The sequence below is a fragment of the Gymnogyps californianus genome, chromosome 1 (genome assembly GCF_018139145.2).
Source record: "Gymnogyps californianus isolate 813 chromosome 1, ASM1813914v2, whole genome shotgun sequence".
In the NCBI taxonomy this organism is placed as follows: domain Eukaryota; kingdom Metazoa; phylum Chordata; class Aves; order Accipitriformes; family Cathartidae; genus Gymnogyps; species Gymnogyps californianus.
The window spans coordinates 207,915,247-207,938,711 of NC_059471.1; the positions used below are offsets into that span (position 1 = coordinate 207,915,247).

General features: G+C 36.8%; 1 protein-coding gene across 3 annotated transcripts in view; it reads right to left on the reverse strand.

Annotated features, from left to right (window-relative positions):
- CACNA2D1 (calcium voltage-gated channel auxiliary subunit alpha2delta 1) overlaps positions 1-23,465 on the reverse strand; it is a 434,743-nt gene that overhangs the window by 178,107 nt on the left and 233,171 nt on the right. For all 3 annotated transcript variants that reach the window (XM_050894497.1, XM_050894513.1, XM_050894504.1), the window contains exon 6: positions 6,852-6,981. In XM_050894497.1, the coding sequence (XP_050750454.1) occupies positions 6,852-6,981 (130 nt within the window). The remainder of the gene's footprint in view (positions 1-6,851; positions 6,982-23,465) is intronic.

Consider the following 23,465-nt stretch of genomic DNA (forward strand, 5'->3'; position numbering starts at 1 on the left):
TAATGGGATAAAAATTTTAATTCTTGATATATGTTATTGCATTTAAAAAGAAACAAGGGTTAACATACTAAAACATGATTTGGTATTGTGGAATTTGGTTTTCATGGGGAATTCTGTGTTAGTACAGCAGCCTGACTGTAGTTATGTTTTAGCAATATAGGGGTTTTTTTGTTCTTAAGTATCTCTTCAAATACCTCATACTTATTCAATAAAGGTGAAGTAGGGTGAAAAAAAAGATTTTTAAAGATATCAATCAGAAGTTAAATTTCTACAGCTGACAAATAGGAACCTAGAAGATCAGGAGATGGAACTATTCAGATCATTTCTCTACTGAAGTACAAATGGTAACCATGAAGTTTGGGATTTTCTGGAAGCATGACCGAAACTGAATCAGAGAAAACTAGGATGTCTGCATGTAGGCACGGACACCTACATGCAGTGTTAATATGCTAATTCCATAAAAGAAAGTTGGAGATGGAAAAGAAAATATTTTTTTATGCCAAAATTAGATCTATAGTAAAATAAAACAATTTGGAAGTAAAAATAACGACTGGTAAAAGAAAAGCACTACCGCCATTTGAAGATACCTTCTTTCAAAAGGATGATAAAGTCAACCCTATAACTTCTTGGCATCCCTGTAACAGGTGGCTTTATAGGATAAAAGGTTTCATCATGAAAAAGAAAAGACCCCATCATGAATCGCTAGTGAATTGTGAATGGTCTCTCTGCTGAATTTAGTATTTAATTTCCCCAGGTTAAATGATCTGATTTGATTTAAAATATATTTTAAATATAGCTCTATGCTGCAGAAGTACTTGAAGTGTTAGATGAGAAAACTCTTTAACACAAAATAATGGATAGAAATGCAAAAATTAATGTCTGTTGTTTCCAACTTGAGGCAAATAACAAAACCTAGTAGAATTCAAACACTAGCCCAAATATTTTAGGCACAAATTACTATGCTATATAACTTTCCCCTAATGTTGCTAAATAAGAACTTATTTTTCAAAAAGGTTAAAAAAAAATAAATTAACATTCCACAAAACATGTTGAGTGTTAAGAGGTGTCATCAATCTCATAAAGCCATCTTTCAGTCAGCTCCCACACTAATACATACCAAATAACAAATAAAATCAGTCATATTGCTTTTAAATGGCTAACCCTTGGTTCATTTCAAATAAACTCCTTTAAATTCAGAGGTAGAATATTTCAAAAGATCCACTTTCAGTAGAAATTAGTGTTTAGAAAATTACTTCTCTATGAAAGTCTATGGCATTTAGGTTCTAAATTTACTTCTGAAAATGGGTATTCTGCTCTTTTATTTTACAGAAACATTTGAAAATTCTATTCAAAATGCCTAAGGTAAGACAATCCAAGTCTGGAAGAGTACCTAGAATTATAACAGAAGTATGTTTTATTTCAGATTTGCCACTATTTCTTTTCCCATTAAGAACCTTATGTTACATTTAATAATCAGTTAGTCTTGGATAAACTTTCCAGGCCAAAATATATTCACAAATATTCAGCTCGAGAATATGGTATTATAGCATTTTTGTGATGCATTATTACCAGGCAGATTGCTTTAAATCTACATTGATAATTCCTTACTACAGCTGGTACCTTCAAAATAGCATGTACCTAATCAACTTAGTCTTTCACGGAGGAACAAATTAACCTTGGTTACCAGACAGTCTCTCCTTATCCTACTTTATTATCTTAACTTTTGACAATTTCAGACAGAAATCATGGTAAACTTGATGTCAGGCAAATATGCTAGACCATCCATCCAATAAAACTAATGTAATCCCTGTACCAAAATACAAGTACCTCCTCATGATGGAGGATACTGTTCAAGTTCAAGCCTTCTGAATTCTGACAGAAACAAGCTTCTTCATCAAGTTAGAAAAGCTATTTCTTTTTGCTGCTGATTTAAAAAGATTTTCATTGAGGGAACTTTAGTAAGCTACTTCGGGGGAAAAAAAATCATAATTGTCAGAACATAAAAAGCAATACTGACCCTAGAGTTCTTTGCTTAATCTTCTGCATCAGTGTTTTCCTTCCAGGTTTAATATTGAACCAACCAAGCAGTACTTAGGGACTTAGCTGTAACTAACATTTGCTTTATACTTACCCCAAGTCACAGTGTTTGGTATTTAAAACTGGCTGACACTGAAGATTGATTTAAAGGTCCACTTCACTCATTACATGTTTTCACAAATAACTCACTGATTAAAATCATGGAAAATATTTTAAAAAGTAAATTAGAAGAAACAGTAATCTCACATGCCATCTGCAAGAGACATACATAATGATATAAGCCAATTTCTATTTCCAAATTTAAAGGTGTGAACACATACACAAAATCAGAGACTTGAAACAATCATTTTTCAATCTCAGCTGTAGTAAAACAGCACTATTCATTTATCCCTTAGAAGAAACCATGAGAAAAATAGTTCTGAATAACTTCATTTTCTCAGTTATAACCAAAATACATCAATAGCATTAATCTTAAAATATTTTGAACCAAGCAATTTAATTAATAAAACTGTCTTGCCTGTCTGTTATTGCTATTTAAACTAAATAAAAAAAGCTCAAAAAAGTTTTATTGCTCCTTTAGTCATTTAAGGAATGCCGATGTAGCATGCCAAAATATTTACACAACACTTTATCAATATCTTGATTCCTGAATAAATCTTATTTATTATCCACACGTAAGACCTTCCATGAATAAATGACAATGCACTTTTTCCTAGTTTTTTGGAGTTGTTTTGGGGTTTTTTGGAGGGAGAATATTCTTGTTCCCACGGTTTCATTTCCCAGCATTTCTAAGTTTTTTCCCAAAGAATGTTTCCTCTTTTCAAGCTCATAGCCTGAGATGCCCAAGATATGCAGAAATTGTTCAATAGTACAAAAATTCCAGTCAAAGAGATAATATTCCAGTCAAGATAAAAACCACTGTAGCATCAAAAAAGAATTTTTCAAGTTATTCCTAAAAGTTTTGATTGCCCCCAGTACGAAGCACTATTATGTCAAAATACTTTATCACTAACTGAATATTTACATATATGATGCACTACTACAAAAATAAAATTGATGTCCACTACCAAACTTGATATCAAAAAGTAATACAAATCTTAGACGATTTTAAGGAGCAGCAAAATTTTGACTGCCATCCTAATAAAAGGAGGGTATCAACAAACAGTATGTATATTTTATGATTATTAAGCTATAAGAACCATCGATTAATTGTAACTCTATTTATGACTGGTTTAATGGGTTCTGAGCAGGGGAAGCTTTTTTTCCTTGCTGGTAGCTGTCCAAACATATTCAAAGTGATGTCTTCACGTTCAAGACACATTATTGTCAACCTGACACTTTAATCAACTCTTCAATGTTAATCAAGTAGTGGCACGTGGAAGCAGTATTTCATTTTCCGATTTAGAGGAAGTAAAGCAGGAGTAACCACACAAAAAAAAAGCAATCCTTGTTTGCATGCTTTGCCTAACACCTTTCCTAAAACTGTAACACCAGTACAGACTTACAGCTAGAGCAACCATTGCAGCAGATGGTGCATTATGCATCTCAGCCAGGGAGGGCAACGTGTGGTGGTATCCACCAGGCAGATTAACCTCGCTTCCCTTGTGCCGAGGATTTCCTCTTACTTCTGGCCTGCAGTTCCCATATTCTGCTTAGGGATAAGCAGGGTACAGTTTTAACGTTCTGTTATTACTAATAGGAGATGCATGACTAATTCCCGGTGCATGTGGTAGAAAGATGACTTGAGGGTCTGTTCTGTTTTCAGCAGCAGATTGATTTTATTTCAAAACCTAAATGGGACTCTTGAAAAATACTGAATTAAAAGCCTGATTTGGGTCTATTTCATTGGGATTTCCCTCTCCTGCGGTCAGACTGTAATCCTCAGAAACAAGAAAATAAATAACTCCCTAGACTTTCCCCTGTCTCTACTTAGGTTTTGGCACCAGATACAGGGAAAAGCAAAAATAACTCATAATATTTCTTTCTGCAAGCAAATAAGTCACGAAGGAATAACCTGGATGTCGTGAATGGATATTTTGTAATGATATGTCATGTATTTCTGTGGTGAAATAAAAAGGACTACTTCACAAGTAGCTCATCACTGTATTTCAAAATAAGCAAATCACTATATATGTAGGAAGCCAAAGAAAATTATTTTATAGCACATACTAATTTGTCAGGTTTAAATAGGTGGTGCATCATTATAGAATTACTGGCTAAACCAATTTCCCAGTTTCAAAGGGCTAAATGGAGGATGTATCCACACATTCAAAATTTCTTATGACAGAAATTCGATATTTGATTCATATTTTAAAAATCATAAATAATAACTGCAATAAAAATGAAACCTGAATAGGGAAGAAAGATCGTCATGGATAACATATTGCTTAAGAGTCAGTGATTCTCAAATTCCCAGCTTCATACAGCAAAAAAATAATTAACATGACAAAGTGTGATAAACAGATCCAAGTGAAAATTCAGGTTTAGGAACACACGTGGCTCTACTGTAATTGTCCCTCTCCCCTGGAGACAACAACCTGCTACTGTAAGAGGCAATAGAAATGAAAACCAATCCCAAGGAGGAGTAGGCAAGTCAAATATCTAGTCAATGAATCCTATTCTGAGAGATCCAAAGAGTAATTCTTTGTTTCTCTTGGCATCCTACAAAGCGTATATAATAAGGGAGGAAAAAATGAAATCTGCTTTCCAAGGTGTAATTCAGTCCAAAAAAATTGGCTTCCAAGCAGTAAAAGTTGTAAACTGTGTCTCATCCACTGTTTCTCAGAAGGATTTGTTGTAATATCTGTTTTGTAAATGTTCACTAGCAGATTGTGATGTATACAAGGAATTGCAGATTTATTGCAAACTATTTTCAAAGTGTACAACTGTTCCCTACCATAGTGGGCACTGGAACCTATATCAAGAAATGACAAGTTAGCTCATGTGAACAGGAAGAAAAATGACAACAGTGTTCAAGATACATTATCAGTCTTTCTAGGTTTATAAAAATTGCTTGTGGATAATATTGCTTGTGAAATGAAAATTAAACTCTAGTTTTGGAAATCTGTTGATGAACCACTACATTCCAATTGCTCACTGTGTTTCAGATGACACATGAACTTTGTTATTGTAAAATAAAACCTGGTGACGATTTTGTGTTTATTGATATGAAATCTGTGATTTTTAGGTATTCTCAAGCTGTTATCTCTGAAAACACCATCTGTAACCAGAAGTAACCCAGCCACCCAACAAGAGGATTTTGCTGATGCAGAATTACCATCTTCCCAGTAACCTTCTAGGCTTCCACATCTCTGGTAATTAATATGATAGCCAGATCCAAAGAATCATTAATTTCTCATGAACCATATATGTTGCACATGCAGTTACCTCTCTCAAAAAATGTACATTTCTGTCTGTTATTATCATTTTATTAGATACTAAAGTTGTACCTTTCCTATGGAAGTCATAGCCTGTCTTCATTTTTAGGTTAACGGGCTGTACAGTAACATTACCTAGCACGTATTTTTAAGGGACATAAGTGTCCTTAGGAATACCATCTAAAATGTTAAATTCAGCACAACAACAAAATATTTTAGATACTGTTATGATGACAATCTTATATCAAAGTTCACATGGCGTTTACAAATATCCTAATAATTGGAGGCGAGTTTTTACAACATTTTAACAGCAAAGTATCAATTTTCTTCAAAGAGAGGATTTTGGACGGATGGCCAAAGGAAATGGCCTGTCTCTTCCCTGTAATCCTGCAATTAAGGTGCACTTTACCACTTATTAAAGCCAGAATCCCAGAATAATCCTCTAGGTCTGTCAGTCAAGCACACAATATAAGAATACGAGCTACTATGATTCTTTCCCCCATCATACTGACATTTCCATTTTCATCCCTGTGTCATTTATATAAGCTGCACGCAACTGTGGCCATGAATTTTAAAGAGCTCAGGTCACATTAGGGTCTCTTTCCTCTTGATGAGATTTTGAAAGAGGAGAAAGACTGCATACTTGAAATTAGGACCCTAAATAAAAAAAAAAAACCTTAAGAATATGGATCCTATTTAATTTTTCTTCCCCTTCTTTAAAAATATGCAGCTATTTTGAATGCTGAAATGTCTTTTTATTGGACAATTATTTTTTCTTGATGATGAGCACAGAAAGAGGAATTTATTTTCATCTTGAAAGATAACTTAAAAACTTAATTTTGAATTACAGTTAAAGAATCCTCAGCAGTATATGCATATGCATGTATTATTTTTGACATAGCTTAGAAAGAATTTATTTAAATTCTCTGCTAAAGTCTGTTACTACAATTCTGGAAATGCACTGCATGCAATATAAGTACTACCATCTCGCAGAGCATGTTATTTGCCTGAATTGTATATGCTTTTGGGATACTTAGAAACGTTTTCAGTACTCATCTCTGCCTGAGGCCAAAACCATGTGAAGAAGAGTTGTCAAGAATTCTTTGTATTAAATGAGAACACAGCATAGAGAAAGAATGGATAAGAAAATTAGAATATGTAAGAGTTTTATTTCACCTCCAGTCCCATTTTTGAAACTCAGATCCAGTCCTAATGGATCTCTTTAACTATGGCTCCTACTAATTCACAAGATGAATCATATGCCTAATAAAGCACATCTCTGAAGTACTATTGAAAGAAGAAAAAAACACAATAGCAGCAAATCTGTACTAAAAACGGAGATGAAAATTTTGTTTGGAGGTTATTTGTTTTTAAGAATGGGACACAAATAATGAGCTTAGTATTAAAATAAAATCACTTTGTTCACATACTACTTACAGCCTTCATAAATATCTGTTGGTATGTGGACTGCTGCATGTTGGTAAGACGTTTGCCGTCGGAAAACAGGATCTTCTTCAAAAACTGGTCTGATTCTCTGGCTGCCAGATTCAGTGTCATTCTTTTCAGGCTTTTTAAAGAAAGACATGTAAAGGGCAAAATATTACAAAGTATGCTAAAACCAATTCCATCCCCATTTGCCTCTTTTTACATAAAAGACTCATAGCCTTTCTTTCGTAGCTAACATTCTGCATTTGTGTATAAACACACTTATTTGCTCCAGGTCCAGAAATATTTGTGTATACTTTATTTTAAATTATGAGTTACCCAATGCAACTCAGTGAAATGAAGAGCTGCAAAAGAAAAGTAACAGCCTAACACCTTACACACCTAAATTTCATAAGTGCATGGAAATTTTACACCCATAATGCAAGGGAAATACATTACCTTTTATTAGGTGTAATAATTTGTACCGAATCTTAAATATAAATACTGTATATCTAATTTTTTCCTTCTGTAGATTATATATCACTAATCCTAAAATGATACCACTAATACACATTTCATAAATAGGTTTTTGAGAAACAGTGGTGCACATCCAGACAAAGAAAGGAAATTAAACCTTCTTAGGACTTCTGATTGAAACAGGTTTTTTTCATTGGTTTATTTTAATAATAAGTGTCGATCAAATCTCACCTACTTTCCTGGCTACAGCTGCCTGGGTGGAAAGGTTCCCAAACACTCAGGTGCTTAGCAGCACCTGCCTGCCTTGTGTTCCCATTCTCTCTCCTGTCTGCACCCTGGCTTCTTGACTCCTTCCAATGCACTCAGTCATTTGGACTAGTTTTTAAAAATTTTGAAAAGCAGAGGCTTTTTCTAACTCAGCTACAAAAATTGCATGAAGTGTGGAAACCAAGGAGGTAGTGAATACCAAAGGGGAGGTGGTAATGTCTTTACCTGGCTCAGCTGCAGGTGGAACAGGAGGCCTCATGGCATGAGTAGACTGCCACTTAAATCAATAATGAACCAACTATGATACCAAATGATTACTCAGGCCAGCAACTGTAGGCAATTATACGGATACTTTTAATACTACAGGGTCATCAGGTTTTGAAAACGTGCTATGCTTGAAAAATAGTGCTGACAAAGAAGCACCTGTCTGGTCAGTCAGGCATGTGTGTGCTGAGGCTATTCTTCGTACACTACCACCATATCTATTATCCCCTACCAAAGTATAGAGAGCTAAATTTTAACTTACCCACAAAGTAATCTAATTAAACTGCATATGTTTCTTCATCTGCTTCATCACAGGGTTACGGACAAATGTTATACTAAGTATACGTTCAAATGTTGCCTGAAGTAAGCAGCAGTCTCAGATGGGTTTCAAGGAGGTGGTTTCCTTTGGAAACACAAAGGGCAGAACTTATCTAACCAGTGACATCCACTGATTTCAACAACACAGCAGTGTTCAGCTCATCACCCCAGGCTGCCTTCATAGTCAATGAAGAGAAATGGGCATTTTTAGAGTGCAATTCATCTCATCTTAATCAGACACCTATTTTCCCATGACATGAATCATGCCTTAGAAGTGCCTCCTACCTTCCATTGACTATAAAGGTAGCCCTAGGGCAAGTCACCTAGATGTAGAAGTCTGCAACACAGCTGTCTAGAATTAGGTGAGATGAATCTCACAATACCAGTCTATTAAACTTCTGGAAGAAAAGAAGGTGGGTACTAATTTTGACTACTTTTATGCAGCATAGGTACTATATCTTATGCTAAGAATTTAAACTTGTTACTTAGTACTTAACCCCACTCTGGTGGATGAGACAAAAGGGAAAGAATAACTCTTAATACTCAAAGTAAGAGATGATATTTTTTCCTTAAGCAAATCTATTACCAGGTAAAGTCCAGGTATATCATGGTATTAAATAATCTAAACTGATAAAATGTGTAAATTACCTAAAAACATTACTCTCCTTGGAACACCTAAGACCACATGTTGCCTTTTACTTTCACATGTGTGGTATTATTTTCATTAATAGTTCTAGTGGGCACAATGACCTCTGTTATGGAGGTTGCCAGAGGACTTCTGAATATCATACTTCTGTGTTTAGATGCTCCTAAAACAGTAATGTTCTAGTTTTTGGAATGTGGATTAGAAAAGCAGGAAATACTTGTATTATGCAGCCTGAAATGTTTTGATCCAGTATGCCATTCTCTTAAATCTACCAGAAAGTAAAACCATGTATTGGGTCTGGCTGGGATGGAGTTAACTTTCCCCATAGCAGCCCTCATAGTGCTGTGCTTCGTATTTGTAGCTAGAAAGGTGTTGATAACACACCAGTGTTTTGGCTACTGCTGAGCAGTGCTCACACAGCATCAACGCTGTCTCCCCAGACCCCCCCGTCCCCCCAAAGGCCAGGAGGCTGAGGATGGGCAAGAGGTTGGGAAGGGACATAGCCAGGACAGCTGACCAAAGAGATATTCCATACCATGCAATGTTGTGCTCAGCAATATAAGCTAAGAGAAAGGAGGAGGGGAGGGGGGCATTCATTATTAAGGCATTTGTCTTCTGGAGCAGCCGCTACATGTACTGAGGCCCTGCTTCCCAGGAAATGGCTGAACATTGCCTGCTGATGGGAAGTAGAGAATAAATCCTTTTGTTTTCCTTTGCTTCTGTGTGTGGCCTTTGCTTTTCTTTATTAAACTGCCTTTATCTCTACCCACGAGTCCTTTGTCATCTTATTTTCTCCCCCCTGTCCTGCTGGAGAGGGGGAGTGATAGAGGGGGGAGCAGTAGAGTGGCTTGGTGGGCATTTGGCAGCCAGCCAAGGTCAACCCACCACAAACCATTACAACTTTGAAGTGTGCAAACTGGAGCCAGGATCAGTAGCAGTTTATGCGTTCTATGATTTGAAATGACACAGCATTATGATAGCTTCAGACATGTAATTTGGCTCAATTTTTACATAGGTTTTTGGTGGGTTTTTTTCTTCTACATTATCACACAGGATTTTTTCCCCCCAGAACTGGAATACTATACATTAAGCAAATTCTGGAGTTCTTTTCACAAGTTATCTTTTGGCTTCATGCTGCTCAAAGTAATGAGTTTGTCTAATTCTGCAAATGCAAACCCAACAATCAATTGTTCATGGGAGAAAATTTCTCTGCTGTCTGAAAGCCTTTTGATTTAAAAAAACCATAACACTCTTATTTCTGAAATTAGTACCAACAACTACAAACTCTCAATGCTTTCACAGAACACTTCAGAAAAGAATCGGGGACCATCAAGCCACATTATTACAATAAAACACCAGAATGAGTGGGTGTCAAAAGATTTCTTCCAACTAATTTTCCACAAGAAATATTTGGGAGGGAGGGAGGACTGTAAAAGAGAAAGGGGGTAAACCATAAGGTCCATCCTAGCAGGTCTTGCACAGAAGTTTTCATACTACAGTATATTTAGATTTTTGATTGAAATTCCTGAAGCATCTGAACATAAAATTATCATGTTTCTTCCACTTGGTATTTCAATTTCATTCCAAGTAATAGAATACTAGCTTTCAGCCTCTCTCATCACTCATGTGCTATGGAAGAAACTTTAAGTTTACTGCCAAAATTTGATTAAACTTTGTTGAAACTGAAAGGGTTTAAATAATCCACGTGAATGCCTTAAACTTTCAAACATAAAGTCTACTTCCCACATTTCTAACAGAACACACACCCAGGCTCCCCCCCAAAATGACTGTGATAAAGACCCAGTCTGTTATTCTTCCCACCAATATTCCATGATACCAAAACAAGAACATGAATCTAAAAACTCTTCCCAATTTAATTGATGCAGGGCAGTGGACCTACTAGAACTACATAAATTAATGTAGAAGCTTTTGCATCCCTATTGTTGACTTTTCCTGGGAGTATTTTGTGATGTACAACTCTGATATTGAAACAATGCATCTATCTGCCCCCAAAAACCCAGAGACACCAAATGACAAAATCCTTTAAAAGTTCTGTAGTTTCCTTCACATGCGATTAATTTTGCTATTAAATCTAAAAGTGTCTGAACTTGTTCTGCACACAACAGGCAAGTCTCAGAAACATTACAAGCTAATTAGTGTTGCATGCACTTGGGCCGCTACCTCCTCACCAGCAAGACTAATGCTGTGCCAGGCCTTATACATTCAATGTTTATAGTGGATCCTTCTATATAAAGTAAAAACTATTTAGTTTTCATTTGCCAAATTTACGAATTTCGAGCAACCTACATCTAAATTAGAAAAAAAAAAGATAAGGAAAGATTAAAAAGGAAAACCTCAGTGTTATTAATTATTTTAGTCTGGTATTTCTATCAAAAGCCTGACAGATTGTGGCATTGTTGGTACAGTTTTAACACCCAGTTAAACTTTGTTTTCAGGAAAGTAACAAAACACATATTTTGAAGGAAAGTAATCCAGCATGTGAATATAATTAAAATCCAACTCCAACCAATTTCTCTCTCAAGTCAGGAGCTGAAATGCAATCAATACTGGCACAGGAAAATCCCACAGGAGATAGTGGCTGAAGATTAATTTTCTATCTATTCAAACTTGGCCTTCGCTTATTGAATTACATTGTTACCTACCACTGACAGTCAGCAAAATAACTCATTTCTCTGCAATGAATCTCCAGACCAATTTCCCCCTCTCTTGTGAGGCAGATAAAATCCATTTCTCTTTTCAGTTCACATTTGTGCCATTTTAAGGCTTTTTTTTTTTTTAAATAAATAAAGTATTTTTTCATGTGTCTACTCTTCACCATCAGAATAAAGGGAAATTGATATAGCAGCTAAAATTCAGGTAAAGTGGGTTCTTCTGTAGCTGTTCTTTCTGATCTTGGCTAAATCACTTTTGGCATGATCTAAAATAAACTGGAAGTTACTTTCTGGTTTTTGTAAGCCGAATACATAGCAGAAATAATGCAATTTCTCTCTCACAGGCTTTGTGAACATAAATTAATGTATGTACATGAGGTAACTAGAAGCTTTATGCCAAGAAGTATCACTGAAAGATGTGTATAGAAAAGCAAACAACCATTAAACCAAAATGAAACGAGGTCATTTCAAGAAACTCTGACATAATTTAGCTGCCCATTTCACTGCAGCCAAACATATCCCGATTCCTTTCCGCAGCATTCAGTTACTTTTCATCATCATAGCCATAGGAAGATAAGTGGATTTTGTACCTCTACTAGTAAATTTTCATTTAGTTGAAAAGTGCTGGTTACTGTAGAAATGAGAAATAATTTTTCCACAAATATAAAACTTATTGTTTTTTGCCTCTTGCAGCTGTTGAAAACTGAAGATCAGAAAACTGGTACTAATCTAAAAAATACCATCAATGAAACATGCAAAAACCCACACCAAACTGAAGCAATCTTCAGTTGTTTTCGGAAGGCAGACTCTTTTCAGGAACAATGTAGAAGTTGCTCAAAGCATCAGAACAGATTTAGCATCAGGACAAAAGGATAAAAAGTAGATTTCTTTTTTTTAATTCCTGAACCGATATCCAGCAAGAAACAATGGCATCTGCCTGCTTTCATACTTATGTAAAATAAAAAGGAATTGGTTGCTAGTATTCTCCATTGCCCTAGTATCTCGGGACCGTGTTTTGCATAAAACCTCGCTGTCCCTATCAATGCCATTTTAGAGAATGAATGTGGAGATGGAATTAGAATCGTTACGGTTTTAGGGAAAACAAAATTCTTGCTCTGTCATTCCTTTCTGTCTTTCCTTGCAGATTTCCAAAAGTTTTATATTTTCATCTCTAGGTTTCTGCCTCTTTTTGATTTCTGAATATCTGTTGAAATTTCTAAATCTAAAATTTTAAACAATTGAGTCTCACTGCCTATGCTTCTTTTAGTCCACTCCCAGATCTACTCTGTACAAATGAATGCTATCATATACAAAATAAGCATAGAATTTTTCCCACACTCAGTTCCTTACTCAAAATCAGTTTTGCTGTTTTGTTGGGTTTTTTTCCTCCCTGAGGAAAGTAATCCAGTAGAACTACATACACAGCCCCTCCAACACTGCTTGTGGCCCCATTAAAAAGTTACAGCTGGACCTGATGGGGAGAGTAAAATGAGATGTCGCCTGAAGCACACGGCTCAGCAATACGCCTGCAGCAAGCAAAGGATGGGAACAGCTCTTCTAAGGACAAGATAGAGGGAAGTTAATTTTGAAGAGGCAGCTAGAGTGCATTTCTAATAGCCATACCACTTTCAAAGCATTTTAGATAATGTCATGAGTGCACTGCCTTCTGATAACTTTTTTTATTTCCTTTTCAATAGATGTGATTTTCCAGCTGCGGGAAAACTGCCGAGTGTGTTTAGGTGGTTGTGACAGAACTGCAAACAGTTTACTTCATTTTTGTTTGTGTGTCAGTGGGGGACTGCGGTCTTCATTCAGCCACACTAAGGTTTTAAGTAAAGTGACATCCTTCTGTCTACTCTTAGGGACAAAACTCAACAAAAAGAGTTATAAATAAAATAAGACAACAGTTGGCTCAGAACTTAAATATTCTTACTTTATCTGTTAGACAACAGAGAGGTGTTAAACATAAGAATATATATACATATTTGTATATATAAACATAAGAATATATATAAAAATAGAGAGAGAGAGTCTGGGTAGCTTCAGATGTAGGGAAATAGTTTTTTATTTGCAGGTGTCAGTGTGTCATGCTCAAGGGCCATTTATTTAAAATATATGAGTTGTTTTCAGTGCTTTTAGTGTTTCCATATGCTTCTAATGTATCAGTTGGTTACTGTATGTCAGTAAGAAAATGAATGCAACTCTGGATTGAGCATTTACATTTTTTTAAAAAAAGATTTCTTTTATAGCAGTCATTTTATTTTCAGTGTTCTGCCAATTGAATAACTTTAGTATGTATCAAATATAGAGTCAAATTAATTAAAAAGCATTTATTTGCCTCAAGCCATTTTTCTGAATGCAAACTATCTTTTGTTGATAATCATTTCTATACATCTACTTACAGACTTGTCCCTGTCTACTGTATACACAACTATATTAATTTTTATGGATGGTTCAAAACCCGCTCTATACATTCATTTATCTGACCTTCATGGTTCACAGCTTCCAATTAGAACTTTTAGATAACCACAAAATTATTATATATCCCAAACATAATAGTGTTTTCTTTTTCTTTGTATCCCAACCTATTCACAAAATTCACTGCATCATGAGTTTGGTTTCATGAATAAATGAATCCTTGATGTAATTCATTTATCAAACATAAGGACGTGGAAGTCTAGGGACAGACTTTTTAGTAGGGCCTGTAGCAATAGGACAAGGGGTAGTGGTTTTAAACTAAAAGAGGGTAGATTCAGACTAGATATAAGGAAGAAATTTTTTACAATAAGGGTGGTGAAACACTGGAACAGGTTGCCCTGAGAGGTGGTCGGTGCCCCATCCCTAGAAACATTCAAGGTCAGGTTGGACAGGGCTCCGAGCAACCTGATCTAGTCGAAGATGTCCCTGCTCATGGCAGGGGGGTTGGACTAGATGACCTTTAAAGGTCCCTTCCAACCCAAACTATTCTATGATTCTATGATTCTCTGAAAATCTGGCTCTCTTGTAGCATTTCAGTGAATTACATTTTAGAGAAATAGATGAAAAGGATTAGGTTTTCCTAACTTCTTCAGGTGAAGAGAGTTTCAAAACAGAAATCCAGGCTTCCGGAAATCATCTTCTGTTTGAAAGAGTTGACATTACATCTATGAGTGTGCCTTAAATACCACAACTCAGGGAATTATAGTTTCTTGTAAATAATACAACTATTTTCTTAATTTCTGACAAAAAGGAACATTATCAAGATATAAGACATCATTTGGCAATAAGCTATAAAAACCTTAAGATGAAAAGATAGTAATAAAGGAATTAATGGAAATTATAACAGCAATTATTTTGAATTTCTAATGATTATACCAGCATTTTATCATCCATGTTGTGAAGAAAAACACTGAAAGGACTGATACTATTTTTATTTTGAATCATATCCACAGGACCTATCCTTGTATTTTGTAGCTATGGCTTACAAATCATTAAATAAAACTTCTATAAAACTTTGCAGGTAGGAAACTGAAAGAAACAGCCTGTTTTCAACGACATAATGAACAATTACTCAGCTAGAAAAGGTAGTCAGCATATAGCTAGTCAAGTATTAAAGAAGGAATTCTGTGGTAGACTAGTGGTCCAAATGGGACAGAACATGGCAATGTATCATACTAAAAATTCAAATCTGTTTAGTACTTTTCCCAGAGGAGCTGGAGCACACACCTGCTCAGATTCACTCTTTTAAACTGAAGATAAGAATTAAAATTCCTACCGGACTTACGAAAAGGAACTTGTTCCACTTTGTAAGCCAGGACCATTCCTCCATCTCCTTGATATTTACTTGAAAACTAAAAGTATAAACTGCCTGAGTCAGTCCATTCCTGCAACTGATGCCCGCTGAGTTCAGGGAGACCACCTACTTGCAACCACGGGCCCAAAGCAAGCAAGCCACAATACATGTGCTGCTGGTTTGAAGAGGCAGAGACTCAGCGTCCCAACAAGGTAAGGGGAAGGAGGTTAGATCGGGTGGCAGGGTGAGGGGCTGAAAATCTGAAGTCACCTAAACTTATTAGGAATCAATGTAATTTATTTTAAAGGGACCTGTGCAATCAGCTTGTCTTTCCTAAAACTGACATGATGTTTTAGCGAGTTAGAATTAGTATTTTTTGAAACCTTGATTTCTTTTTTAATAATCAGAAAAGAACTGAAAGTTATGTTCTTTTCTCATTATTACAGATTACAGCTGACCTTCACAGCAAAGCTGCATGAAGTCTGTTATAGTAATATCAATATGCAAAAATTCCTTTCTGTCCTCTCCTATTTTCTCTTTAACTACAATGTCAGGTAAAATGAAATATGTATTTTAAATATTTAAGCACATAAGACTTATAAGACATATTTATCTTCCTAAAGATAAGTGTGACACTTCCACGCCCCCAAGTCATCAGGAACCTCTCCCAATCCCCACAGTGTTTGAAGGATAATGGAGAGCTGCCTCATAATGACATCAGCACCCTTGGATTCATCCCATCTAGTCCCATGGACTTGTATAAGTCTGACTAGCTTCAGTGGTCCCTAAATCTACCCCTTCCACTCCTGAAGGTTCAGGCAACATCTCCATATCCCTCCTGGGTCGTACATCCTAGTCATGAGTTCAGGAATCATGATGTGTAACTCCATCTGAACCTCCCAACTTCGTTCTCTTCTATATGGGGTGATGGCCTGGGAAAACTCAGGGGTTCAGGACCAGGGTGTTCACTAGGAGTGATTTTTCTGCCTGCCCTTAAATTATCATGTGTTGCACAGAACTGCCTAATTCAGCACTGACTTTAACAGTAGCTTGACTGGATAAGATGATATCATTAGCCAACACTAGGAATATAGGGTTATATTAGAATAAAAGCACATCTTACTCTAACTGATTTAAATGTTACAACTAGTTCAGAAAAGCTCAGTCAATTATTAAAAAAAAAAAAATCCTTTAAAATTCATAGCCTCCTTCAAATCATTGATCATTCACATCCCATTAGAGTACTCAAACATATGTAATAAAATAAAATAAAAATATCCATTGTTGACAAAAGTCCCATAGAATACTTGGTCATCTACAATTTCAAGACCAAAATGCACTCTAGGTAATTTAGATTTTTCATACATCACCCTGTTAAATTTCGAACTAGGAACTGTTCTACTCTTATTGGAATAAATTACACTTCCTACCTTTTATCACCCCCACATCTGATTAAAGATCATATCCCTGGAGAACAAGAACTGTTAAATCATTTTAATGCTTCATTGGGAATTAGTTATAATACTAACTGAATGTGAACATTTAATTAATTTGATTTTTTCATCTGATGCAGTTGTCTTTGCCATGCTTTGCTAAGCCATCAACTGATCCTGTTTCACAGCGCATTCTTATCTTCAGTCATACTGGTTAGGTCCAGATTTTGTACATCCTGCAGCATACTAATTGGTTATTGCTCTTTCTTCTTAATTTGTACCATCTTCTGTGTCAATAACAACATTAATAACAGCAAAGCCCTGCTTTGAGAAGGAGGTTGGACTATATGACCTCCAGAAGCCCTCCTAATCTAATTTTTTCTGTGATTCTCTGAGTTAACACTAATGCAGCTCAAAACACTATACAAATATCACTCACTAATTCATGCTCACATAAATATAATGCAGCTTTTCACTAATTAAATGCCAGCTGTATCTAGGTGGATAAAAGCAGTAGGTAACACTAAACCATGCACTGACCTCTGGGTTACATATGGACCATAGACTTTCCCTGCAGACTAAATACCATATAATAATTTAAGTAAACTGCCATAACACTATGTAAGACTGTTTATATGTTTTTTTTAAAGACACTAGTATGGTGAAATCCTAAGAATGCAATAAATTAGAAGAATAGCATTCACAGAGACTAAGGGAAATTTTAGAAGGATATTCTGCCCAAGAAGAGAAGCACATGAGAAGGAAAAAAAAAAAACCACAAACCCCAAAACAAAACAGAGGGGAAAAAAAAAGAAAAGAAAAAAGAAAAAGAAAAAAAAGGAAGAAGAAACAGCTCAAACTTCAGATTTTGAAAGAACTAAAAAAAGTCAGCAAAGGAAAATACCTTTGTAAAAGGTCAGCTGAAGCTGAGTTCAAAAGTTTTTAGGGTCTGGACAATGTGATTCCCCACTGGCTTAAAAGTTATTTGCAATACACACTATAAAGAGAGCTGCAAGAGTAGCTTTAATCCACCTTTTCACATATCGACACTAAAACCTCTGAAAGACTTCAAGTCACAAGACAAAAGCAGAAGCACAGATGGCCTTTCACAGCCATGTGGGCAAGAAATATTTCTGAAGCTAAACCCCAGATTGCTTCCTACTCAGCCCTACTCAAGGCATGACTCAGGTGCAGAACTACAGAGTAAATGACCTTGCATAAAATGAGAGGCTTCAGTTCTGAAGCTCTGCTGCTTTGCCGTATTTATGGCAAGTACTGGAAACTAGAGATGTTAATGAAGAGAACTGCAGGAAAAGATAACACTGGATACAGTCAGAAAGCCTTATACTTCACGGAACAGACTGATCATCCACTTACAAACATCTGCACATGAAATGCTTTATATTAGATATGGTTGTCTTCTTCAGTCTATTTTTTTTTTTTCATCTATTCTCCAAAAAACAAGAGGGACAGAGCATGTTGAGAATGGGTATGTGGAAAGGCCAGGGAAAGTGATCCGGCCATTTGCAGATTGCATTGGCCAGTTCAGAAATGCTCTCATTTGCAGAGTCAGGGGCAGGGCAGGAACAGGCAAGGAACTGCATTTCAGATCACTTAAACTACAGGGAACTCCCTGAAAATCCCAAAACAGTGCAATGCATAGATTATTTCCTGTTTGGGGATATATTTGGAATCATAAACCACTCTGAAAGTATCTCCAAGAAAGCCAATATAGTATTATGTCTCTGAGTAAAGCAGCATTTCATGTCATCTGAGGAAAGCAAAACTACATATCAATCTCCCAATCAACTAATAATAATTGTATACACTTCCCAGAATGGGGATTCCAGAGTGTCTCCTTTGCCCCATATACAAACTGAATATTAAAGCCAATTTTGTAATTGTAATATTTACCTCTTATCTCAGCCATACTTATGATGAAGGGTTCATTTGGTCATTTATTTCATCTGACATATGAGTAAGCAGTAGATCAGCAGAACCACAGAGGATACACCTATCAGCACATAGTCTTTCTGGTTTTTAACTTCTTAAACTTGAAAACGTGACTCAAAGATTTTGGTGATTTAGCTATCTTGAGTCTAAATATTAAATCTTATTCAAATATTATAAGTGCTCCATTGCAGGATTCTTGATATGACTTGCAATTTTCAAAGCCTACTTTCACCTTTGGTCAATCATATGTGTACTGGGTTTGCGTGGCAAGGTTTTGGTAGCAGGGGGGCTACAGGGGTGGCTTCTGTGAGAAGCTGCTAGAAGCTTCCTCTATGTCCAATAAAGTTAATGCCAGCGGGTTCCAAGACGGACCCACCACTGGCCAAAGCCGAGCCCATCAGCAACAGTGGTAGCGCCTCTGGGATAACAGATTTAAGAAAGGGAAAAGAAGTTACAGGGGAGTTGCAGTTGCAGCCAGAGAGAGGAGTGAGAAGATGTGAGAGAAACAACTCCGCAGACTCCAAGGTCAGGGAAGAAGGAGGGGCAGGAGGTGCTCCAGGTGCCGGAGCAGAGATTCCCCTGCAGCCCGTGGGGAAGACCATGGTGAGGCAGGCTGTCCCCCTGCAGCCCATGGAGGTCCACGGTGGAGCAGATATCCACCGGCAGCCCATGGAGGACCCCATGCCGGAGCAGGTGGATGCCCAAAGGAGGCTGTGACCCCGTGGGAAGCCTGCGCTGGAGCAGGCTCCTGGCAGGACCTGCGGACCCGTGGACCCATGGAGAGAGGAGCCCACGCTGGAGCAGGTTTGCTGGCAGGACTTGTGACCCCGTGGGGGACCCACGCTGGAGCAGTCTGCTCCTGAAGGACTGCACCCCGTGGATGGGACCCACGCTGGAGCAGTTTGTGAAGAACTGTAGCCCGTGGGAAGGACTCACGTTGGAGAAGTTCGTGAAGGACTGTCTCCCGTGGGAGAGACCCCACGCTGGAGCAGGGGAAGAGTGTGAGGAGTCCTCCCCCTGAGGAGGACGGAGCGGCAGAAACAACGTGTGATGAACTGACCCAAACCCCCATTCCCCGTCCCCCTGCGCCGCTCGGGGGGGCAGGAGGTAGAGAACTTGGGAGTGAAGTTAAGCCCGGGAAGAAGGGAGGGGTGGGGGAAGGTGTTTTAAGATTTGGTTTTATTTCTCATTATCTTGCTCTGATTTAACTAGTAATAAATTAAATTAATTTTTCCCCAAGTCGAGTCTGTTTTGCCTGTGACGGTAATTGGTGAGTGATCTCTCCCTGTCGTTATCTCAACCCACGAGCCTTTCGTTTTATTTCCTCTCCCCTGTCCAGCTGAGGAGGGGAGTGATAGAGCGGCTTTGGTGGGCACCTGGCATCCAGCCAGGGTCAACGCACCACAACATGAAAACATCAGATTCAGTCATTCGTTTTGTTTTGTATCACTTCTTAAAAATCTCAATGTGACCCACACATTTCAAAATGACATGTCAAAACACTCATACAACATTGCTATCTGTAATCGGGCAACAAAGTGCTCGCTAAAAATCACTACTTCAAATGCCATAAACATTCTATAACAAGTTCAGCTTTTGGATTTGCTTTTATTTACTAATAAACAATTACACTGCATTCACTGCAATTGTTATCACTCATGCATTTGATATTGGTACAAAATATCCTGAAGGAAGACATTTTCCATTAAACTGATGAATCACTAACTTTAGGGCTGAATTCTGATCTTTGATGTGGCATAAACTTAGCTTCCATGGGGAGACTTCAAGCACTGTTCTTTTGTGCAAATTTGCCTTCAAGGTAGGATTGTCCGCATTAAGAACATCCTCATCTTTTTTAGGACACTGACAACTACAGTTATCACTCTTGCCATTATTATTTCATAACTCTGTTTCACAGGTAGGAGATAGCTTTGGGGCAGTCATATATTTCATTATCATGTATTTTTCATTGTAGCCTCGAACATATATTCATTTGGGAGAATAGAAGACTTGCACAAATTTGAATAAAGGAATATAATCCTGACACCTAGTTTTTTAACTGGAATACTAAAAAAAAAAAAAAAAGAAGAAAAAAAGCGCAAGAACTCCCGCTCCCTGTGGCAATAGATCATTATAATTTCAATAGGAAGCTCAAAGGAATGCCTTTTCTCCCTACGGGTTGGACTCAAGCTTACCCATAATACCTTGAAATGGAAAGACCTGACATGTTTCCCAGTGATACTTGGTAAAAGGCACACACTCCTCAGTGAACAATGCAAAAAGTCTTGGTACTAAAGCAGACAATGTCAATCATGCCCTCACTGTCAGTTCCAATGCTCATTTTCCAAAGAATGGCATCCAAATCATGCTGTTAGATATTATAACACTGGATTCCAGACGTGAGAGAGGAAAGTGCACAGCAAAACCACTGGAGTATGCATTTTCCTAAAAGAACCTGGAAGTCAAGGTACCATGAAATTACTAGAAATAAGAACAATAAGTCCTCTTGTTTAAAAATTATGAACAACAGATGTAAGAAAGACCAAAGAATATAAAAATGTGGTTTTCCTACTTAGTCCTCCTTCCCAGATACTAAAGATAAGATGCTTTGTGCTATCTTATAATGGAATTTTTCTACATCTTCACTACAGCAAGAAGTGTAGATTTTAACAATAAACATTATTTTTGTTGTACACCGCAGTGCGAGAGATACAAATCCCCAAAGTGTAATTAATTTGTTACATAAAAAAAGATAAAATATGGATCTACCTTTTTAAGGCAGTTCATTTTCAAATATATTAATTCAAATGAAATTTTTTTTCGATGTATGTACCAAAGTAAGTATGTTCTATGATATCTAGAATATAATAACTTAAAAGAGTAACATCTCTGAATATGTTGTATATTTGAGAAGCACAAGACGGAGGCTTGGAATACTCTCAGGAATCAAAAAGTGCAACAACCAGGAAGTATTTTCTGAAAGTGGAAATAGGTTAGGACATCTATGGGAATCTATCAAATTTTTCCCTCTTCATTTCATAAAATTTTAAATGTATTATAGACTTAATTATTAATTCCAAGTACTACATGCCAGTACCGAAAGATATAGGTTAACATTCAAGATATATTTAATAAAAATGAAAATATGGTTGAAAAATATGACATTTATTACAGATTAGAAACTCCTGTTCTAATGAAACTTCTCTAAGGCTTTAAAAATGTTCCCTGTGTGGGTTTATCAACAGTCATCCTCTGACAGTCTTTCATAATGGAAGATATAATTTAAACTAGCACAAATGTTCTTTTCCTCTTACAGCTTAGGTTAGTCTAAGAGCAAGCTACTCTGGCAAAATGTCTCCCTTGTCTGTATACAAAAAAAGGCTAGAATAGGGCATTTGTCTGTATAGCTGATACCCATTACAGTGAGAAGGGAAAAAACCAAACCAAAAAAACCCTCAATAAAATCCATGTCATATTGCCAAGATTCAGAATAACTGGCACAGATACAGCCCAAATTATCAAAGAGTTCAATTTCAAAATATCTCCATCAAACATCAGTCAACTAATATTTCAATCTATTTACAGCTTTAGCCATTAGCCCATTTCGGCATCATGATTCTCCAAGAATGTACAAAATAGTGTCTAAAACAAGTGCTAAACGGTGTTTTCCAGTGAAATTTTCACATGGCTAATTCTACCACATACCATCAAGAGATGCGACATTAAACAGAAAATATGAGAACTAGGTATGTAAATATATGTAAATATTATTTAATCCTATATCTGCAATATCTTGGCCTGCTGAAAAACCCTAGTAGATTCAGAAGGAGAAGAAAATGCATCTAAAAATAGCTGCAACTTACACACATGAAGAACAGCAACAACAAAAATAATCCCTAAGAGACGTGCTATACGTACAAGGATTACTTGTTGGCACCTTCTTGAGTGCAGGGGTGTACAAATCACAGTTATTGTCAAGTTATCTAACTACTCTTTCCCATCTGTATGAACTATACTTTCCCCACTTACTGATCATAAATGAGAACAGCTGGGGCAAATTCTTTATGACTGATTTCAACAATTTTTTTCAGCATTGAAGAAGTAAAGGACAAAGAGAAGATAAAAAGAAACATGACACATCATAACTGTGACTGTATCCATTTCACATAGTTACCTGTGATGTTACAATGTCAAACCACATTTGTTGTCATACAATGAAAGCAGAGGGAATAAGAGCACCACACAACTTTAGATAAGGCAGTTAGCTGGCTACTATTGCTAGGCTGCCCTTTTGTAAAAGGAGACTAGGTCTTCTACAGCCTAGCACTTAAGCTCATCCTAAATTATTTTAGACAAATTTCTCACTGGAAATGCCTATCCTTCACTGTCTATGGAACGCTGAAAAATTAGTAGCTTCAGCTCAGGAAGAAAATGATGCTTTGAAATCCACCTGTAGCTAAAACCAGATGATAGGATATTGATTTTGTTATTTGTATGCTGGCATCCAGAGCCAGTCAAAGCACTGAGATAGAACTCCTCCTACGTATGCAGATACAAGGGAGATTTCTAAAGGTATGTATTATCAGAATAAGGTTAAAAAAACCCTTCCAAAACCAGAGGAAATTTGTGTCTGCTAGATGACATGTAACAGGTAAAGCAATCCCTGCCCCAGCTTTCTCTATACTGTCAGGGCAGGTCTTTACATTCAGTCTCACTTTTCAGTCCAGCAACTGGCAGCTGTTGGACTTGCAGAAACCTAGCATCACCCTTCCAGTCTCTAGAAAAGTCTCTTTATACCTGTTACCTTTGAGATTTGACCCCTAG